At 46.7% G+C, this 7,412-nt stretch overlaps 1 protein-coding gene across 1 annotated transcript in view; it reads right to left on the bottom strand.

The window, feature by feature from the left end:
- Positions 1 to 848: 848 nt before the first annotated feature.
- Positions 849 to 7,412, bottom strand: part of MORN5 (MORN repeat containing 5) — a 15,939-nt gene continuing 9,375 nt past the window's right edge. The window contains exon 5 of the mRNA XM_018576979.1: positions 849 to 932. Coding sequence (XP_018432481.1) covers positions 853 to 932 — 80 coding nt within the window. The 3' untranslated portion in view covers positions 849 to 852. The remainder of the gene's footprint in view (positions 933 to 7,412) is intronic.

Genomic DNA, 7,412 nt, shown 5'->3' with positions numbered 1-7,412 from the left:
AGGAGGAGAGAGAAAGGGGGGGGGGAGAGAGAGAAGAGAAATACAATTTGTATACATACACATTATGTATATAACACATATTTATATTCCTGTCATATACAGAAACAATGTTATTTTTTTCTTGGTATCTCAGTGTGCTTAGATACTCCTGTTCTATAGCCTCATAGCTGTATATCTGCAGCGTGAGATCTCAAGCATTGCTGACTGACTGCTGGTCTCAGGAACTTTGGAATGAGATCTGCGAATGTCACAACTGTGCTGTTCTCCTTGCCGGAGAGGAAGCCGTATCTGATGGACCTGCAGTGCAAGGATCTCCCTGCTTCTCCTTCAATCATTCTGTGGACCTGTACCCATGCTTTTCCTTCATTCATTCTGTGGATCTGTGCTTACTCCACCCCTCCTGCTGCTTCTTTCTCATTACCCCATGAGTGATTAGGGTGGGGCAGCTCTGCTCTACCAAGATGGCGACCTCCACACAGACACAAGGTGCAGAACAAGGCATGGTAAGTCAGTAATGGATGAAAGATCAGCTACAGGGAGACCACAGGCAATACTGGTGATGGGTCTTTTGCTGCCTTCTATCTGCCTTTTTTGAGGGGCACAGCTGCCAGAGCTTGGTACCCCCAACATTATGAATGGACTGATTCATACAATACATAACACACCATGTACGTGCATTTGATACACAAGAATCATACGATAATGGTGTATTTATTGACTCATCTATGTTTGTGTACATTGGGGACAACATACATTTGATGGTACATTTGACCACATTTTCGGGATCTGGAAGAACGGTTTATACATTCATGAGCATCGCTTACAATAACGGTGGTGGTAGTTGTATCCGAGCTAATGTTTGGGTTTGTATCCCGTAACTTCATCCCATCCCTTCCGACAGGTCCGGACTATCCACTCATGTTCATCATCGTCTGTAAGGACAAAAACACGATTTGTTTAAAACAATATTCCCAGTACAAGTTGTGATTAAACGGCCAATAACCCTAAAAAGGGGTAAAAAAATAAATACAAAATGTAAACATTCAAAAATTTTCTTGGAGAGGTCACTGAGAACTATCTAGATCTAAATATACTATATTACCAAACGTATTGGGACGCCCCTCCAAATCATTGGATTCAGGTGTTCCGTGACATTTCCTTCACACTACATATTCCACAGTCAATGGGCTCTATATATATATATATACATACATACACTTACACACACACATACACACACCTATTCATTTTATTATTATTAATAAACAGACGCAATATCAAACGCAAAGTGCCTTGCCGAATGATCCATCTCCCACGCAGCCCTACAGCGAGTGTGCATAGAGTGTAACCCATAGGCACACCAGAACTTAAACAGTTACTGTTTGCATATAGTCCTTCGACGCAAAGCGAGCGATTTGCTGCGTAATTGCCGTCGTTCCGAGGCTATTCGAATCCGTGCAGCTGCAACCTCTTCAGCGATAACCCGTGAAACAAGACAAACCGGGCTTTATTATAATGAATAAGCCTTAAAGCCCCTCCCTGATTGTTGGTAATTGGCAGCAATGGACTTAACAGCCACTTGACTATCCTTTTCACATTACCTGGCGGTTCAGCCAACAATTTGAATGACAAATGTATGTTTCTTACTGCAGCTGTCTGCGAGCGCTGGCACTCTGATCTCCTGACTCTGAGCCCTAAAAATAAAAAAAAATAACCACGTCGCAACTAGGCCTGAAAAAAAAAAAAAAAGCAAAACCCGCATCAATGTTTAAGAAGCAATTATTTCCTAAGTATTGATTAGCGCTGGCAAATGTAAGTCTTGTAATGAGCGTTCTTCCAATAGCGGCAATTTTCAATATGATAATGTAGCGATGGAGAGCGCTTTGTGATGCTTTCTTTCCTAGGCCGCGGCCGTTTAAAGGTTTATTATAAATGAGATTTCTAACCTCAATTTCCAGCTCTAGTGGATAATTCCTGAAGAAGAAAAAAAAGAAAAGCAACTGGCCCGCGTTACCTGTTCTATCCAATTCTATTGAAAAGATAATCGCCACTTTGTTTGACTTTCATATGTAAGGGACTAGCTCAGAAATATCAGATGGTAGGGGGTGGGGGGGCCGGATAAAGCCATCATTGTGGATAATAAAAATCAAAATGCTTTTTTATTAAAGAGCATATACTCATGGTCTCACATCGAGGGTTAAATGCTCATTAAGTCCAGGTAGAACAATAAGCTGTGATACATATTCCTCACTCCGGAGGGCTTCCTACACACTGTGTGACCGTTCCCCCAAAGCCTCTTCTCTAAGGTGCTCCGGCTGGTGGTCACACTAATAGTCCTCTGTTGTATGTGAGAACATGAGGATGAGGGTTCTTCCACAACCCGGAGCATTGGAGAGAAGGAGTAAGCTGTGATACTTACCTCACTCCTCGCTCCGGCAAGCTTTCTACACACTGTGACCGGTCCTCCAAAGCCTCCTCTCTAAGGTGCTCTGGCTGGTGGTCACACTAATAGTCCTCCATTGTATGTGAGAACATGAGGATGAGGGTTCTTCCACAACCCGGAGCATTGGAGAGAAGGGGTAAGCTGTGATACTTACCTTATTCGTCACTTTGGCAGGTTTTCTACACACTGTGCAACTCATTTACATACAACACTAGACCAGTCCCCCCAAAGCCTGTTCTCTAAGGCACTCCAGCCAGGGGTCGCACTAATAGTCCTGCATTATATGTGAGGACATGAGGATGAGGGTTCTTCCACAAACCGGAGCCTCGGAGTGAAGAGGTAAGCTGTAATACTTACCTTATTCGTCACTTCGGAGGGCTTTCTACACACTGTGTGACCGGTCCCCCAAAACCTCTTCTCTAAGGTGCTCTGGCCGGTGGTCACACTAATAGTCCTCCATTGTATGTGAGGAATAGAGGATGAGGGTTCTTCCACAACCCGGAGCATTGGAGAGAAGGGGTAAGCTGTGATACTTACCTTATTCGTCACTTTGGCAGGTTTTCTACACACTGTGCAACTCATTTACATACAACACTAGACCAGTCCCCCCAAAGCCTGTTCTCTAAGGCACTCCAGCCAGGGGTCGCACTAATAGTCCTGCATTATATGTGAGGACATGAGGATGAGGGTTCTTCCACAAACCGGAGCCTCGGAGTGAAGAGGTAAGCTGTAATACTTACCTTATTCGTCACTTCGGAGGGCTTTCTACACACTGTGTGACCGTTCCCCCAAAGCCTCTTCTCTAAAGTGCTCTGGCCGGTGGTCACACTAATAGTCCCGCATTGTATGTGAGGAATTGAGGATGAGGGTTCTTCCACAACCCGGAACATTGGAGAGAAGGGGTAAGCTGTGATACTTACCTCACTCCTCGCTCCAGCAGGCTTTCTACACTCTGTGACCGGTCCTCCAAAGCCTCCTCTCTAAGGTGCTCTAGCTGGTGGTCACACTAATAGTCCTCCATTGTATGCGAGGACATGAGGATGAGGGTTCTTCCACAACTCGGAGCTTTGGAGAGAAGGGGTAAGCTGTGATACTTACCTTACTCCCGCTCCAGCAGGCTTTCTACACACGGTGCAACCGATTTACATACAACACTAGACCAGTCCCCGCAAAGCCTCTTCTCTAAGGCACTCCAGCCCGTGGTCGTACTAATAGTCCTGCATTGTATGTGAAGAATTGAGGATGAGGGCTCATCCACAACCCAGAGTGTCGCAGAGAAGGGGTAAGCTATAATACCTTATTTATTCCTCTGGCAGGCTTCAGGCACTCATTTCTTCTCTCCAACCCTCCCAGTTGTGGGTGGGCCCTCGCCATCCTCATGTACAATGCTGGGCTATCGGTCTTGCACTGCACTAGATCACATCAGAGTGCCACCACCTGCTTTGGGGGAACCAATCAAACAGCATAGAGAAGGCCTTCCAGAGCGAGGAGTAAGGTACCTATAACAGCTTATACCCTTACACAAAGCTCACCATGATTCAAGGAAAAATGACTCTGACTCTGATATGAGGACAACATTTGATAATCCTGGAGTTTGGTTTTAGAGATGCTTTCAGGATTCCTTAGATCAAGGCTTGTATATGTATAAAGCCTCAAGAAGGCATCAAAGGCACCTCGAAAGCTGCACCTTTAATACGTTAGCCAATAAAGGGGATCACTTACAGGGTTATTCACAAAAGGGTGAAGACTCTGGAGAAGGCAGGAGAAGTGAACACTCTAGGACAGGGGTGCCCATTAGGTAGATGGTGATCTAGCAGTAGCTCTCAAAGCTGATGCTGGGAGATCAGGAAGGGTGTGAATGGCGGCCCCTTTATTCCATTTTGGTATATTTATCTCGCTGTGCACACGTGATTACCTATTAGCCGGAGTCTGCTGAGCCGAGCTCCCTGACACCTTTCTGGTGGATACTGGAGGTTGGATGGCTATGTATTACATCAAAGAATATTAGTCTACACAGCAAAATACAGCAAGGTGAGCCAGGAGAGAGAGCGAGGAGAGACAGACAGGAGAGAGAGCAAGGAGAGACAGCCAGGAGAGGGAGGAGAGACAGCCAGGGGAGAGAGCGGGGAGAGACAGCCAGGAGAGAGAGAGAGAGGAGAGACAGCCAGGGGAGAGAGCGCAAGGAAAGACAGCCAGGAGAGAGAGGAGAGACGGCCAGGAGAGAGAGGAGAGACGGCCAGGAGAGAGAGAACGAGGGAGGTTTTTTTGCCTTGGTAGATCTCCTGTAGCTCGTCATTTGAAAAGTAGATCTTAACACAAAAAATTGTGGCCACCCCTGGTCTAAGACAACATAGCTGAACTGGAAAGTGAGTCGAATTGGACATTTTTTCCAAAACAGCGATGTTGTCCTAGATTGTTCACTTCTCCGGCCTTCTCCAAACTCCTCACCCTTCTGTGAATAACCCTGTTAAACTCCAAATGATCAGAAGCTAACATGTTGCGGTACTCTACGATTGTGTATCTTCGAGTTCCTCTTATTCTGCGTAGAAGGCAAAGCATACTGCGAGCCGCTTGCACGCCATTGTTTGTGTCTCTGTATGACTTGGCTCAGTCTTCAAAATCACATAAAAGTTAATCTACATCCAGGGACAGAGGTTCGGGCACAGGTAGTAGGAAAGAAGAATATTGTTTTGATTTCGTAGGGAATTGTCTTCGGGGTGATCTTTGACACCAGTCACCATTTAGTCTGCTCTGTGAAAACAAGCCCCATCCGAACTCTGCTACCATAGACATCCTAAAGAGGCCCTCCCAGTGCTCAGCACCACTTCTGTTAAACCTGTCTTACTGAGACACTGCTGCAGAGGACTTCCTGAATATTTCCTACCATCTGCTTTAGATACTTTAGTGGGCTGGTCTGCAGCCTTGGAGTTTTCCTGCTCCTTCCTGCCCGCCCTACGCAAGTTGTTCTGGATGAGTTCCCTATCATTGCAGATCCCTTCCTCGTTTTCTTTTTGCCTATGGCATGCCGTTATTTCGTGGCCCGGTGCCCTAATGCGTCTCTGGTAGGCCTACTGTTTAAGACCCCATTCACGCTGAGCGACATGGAGAATCGCGCGTTTTCCCGCGTGATTTTGTGCTGAGCGGCATTGAGCAATATTGCGTGACAATGCACATTTTAGAAACAAGATATCTTGCTGCACTCCTTACCGGAAAACCCCCAAAAACTGGGTGGGTGCTCGTAGTGACCACGGAAGAAAAGAATAATGTCACCAGCACACCGCAATAGTAAATCAATGATCCATTTTAATGGCACATTGCCATCCCATACAAGCGCTTTCGGGGCCACAAGGGGTCCCCTTCATCAGGCTCAGATGCGTAGCGCGACATTGGGGAGGGACTTCAACGCTGCTACATTGGGCTGTAACCAATCAACAGCGGTCTTGATGTGACATCATTCTTTCCTTCCATATTGCTGTGCAAAAGTGACCCTTCTGTAGCGCGATGTCGCGCAATATCGCCGGTATTGCGCGACACCATCGAGTCTATTGGGCCGGAATCGCGCGACATCCGCAGAAAAAAGGGTCATGTATGAGCGGCGAGCTACAGGCGACATTGAGCTGTGAGATCTGAACAGCTCCATTGGAATGCATTGGTCAAGCTACATAGAGCGATATCGCATGGAAATATGCGCGATTTCGGCACGGAAATCGCACGATAAACCTCTCAGTGTGAATGGGGTCTTAGAGCTGATGCATGGTTTTAATTCCACAGTTGTGTCGTACATTTACGGTTCCTGACATATTGGTACAGAGAGATACCTCTAGAACAGGGGTGGGCAACCTGGCGCTTCAGTTGTTGTGGAAGTCCCATGAGGCATTGCAAGACTATGACAGCCACAGGTATCACTCCTAGAGGCATGATGGACTGCCAAGGTTACCCACCATTGCGCTACACTCTGAGGGCCCATTCGCACTTGTTTGCCTTTGTCATAATGCAAGGCGAGGCGCCTGCTCTACGTGCGGTGTGTTGCATAGACATTCATTGTGAATGGCACCCCAACGCATTGTACGGTAGGTGGTGGAAGTAATAAAGTAAAGCAAAGTAGTACTGCAGATGATTGCGCCTGGATCATATTAACTGTTTAGTATATTGTACAGTAGAACCTAACCCACAGCGCACCAGTACATACACTGTATATATCCTTGGTGCACTGCGCTTTAAAAAAAAGGAGTCCTGGCCATTTTTTCATCGATTGCGGTGCATTGGCAGCTCATTCATAATAGGCCAATGACATCCCCTGAAGACATGTAGTACATTCTCCCAAACATTTTCCATGCCCCAACAGTAAAAGTGTATACTCATACAATAAAATGATAGGAATGCAAAACATGTATTTACAGTGTAATAAAAAGGAGTAATCCGTCAAAATATGAGTGGTTCCCCGGTAAGCACAGCACCACAAGTCATCGGTGTCAGTGAGATAGTGAGCCCCAGGGGAGAAGAGTGGGACAGTGTCCACCAGAGAAGAATAGCTCCCCAAATCATTGGTGTCAGCGGGATAATGGCCACCGGTGAAGAATAGCTCCCCAAATCATTGGTGCCAGTGGGATAGTGGCCACCGGTGAAGAATAGCTACCCAAATCATTGGTGCCAGTGGGATAGTGGCCCCCAAATCATTGGTGTCAGTGGGATAATGACCACCGGTGAAGAATAGCTCCCCAAATCATTGGTGCCAGTGGGATAGTGGCCCCCAAATCACTGGTGTCAGTGCGATAGTGGCCCCCAAAAAGAGACCAGCCCCCATATAATTGGTGTTCTTCCCCGATGGAAACTATCCCATTCTTCCCCGATGGGATAGTGTCCATCGGGGAAGAATAAACCCCAAATAATGGGTGTCAGCAGGACAGTGGCCCCCTTGGAAGAAAAGCCCCCCCCCCCCCCCAACACTTGTTTACCGGGAAAGGAGCCC

Source organism: Nanorana parkeri, unplaced genomic scaffold (genome assembly GCF_000935625.1).
Source record: "Nanorana parkeri isolate BGI_ZX_2015 unplaced genomic scaffold, ASM93562v1 scaffold81, whole genome shotgun sequence".
In the NCBI taxonomy this organism is placed as follows: Eukaryota; Metazoa; Chordata; class Amphibia; order Anura; family Dicroglossidae; genus Nanorana; species Nanorana parkeri.
The sequence above is the reverse complement of the archived record's forward strand: the minus strand, read 5'-3'. Positions and strand labels throughout refer to the sequence as shown.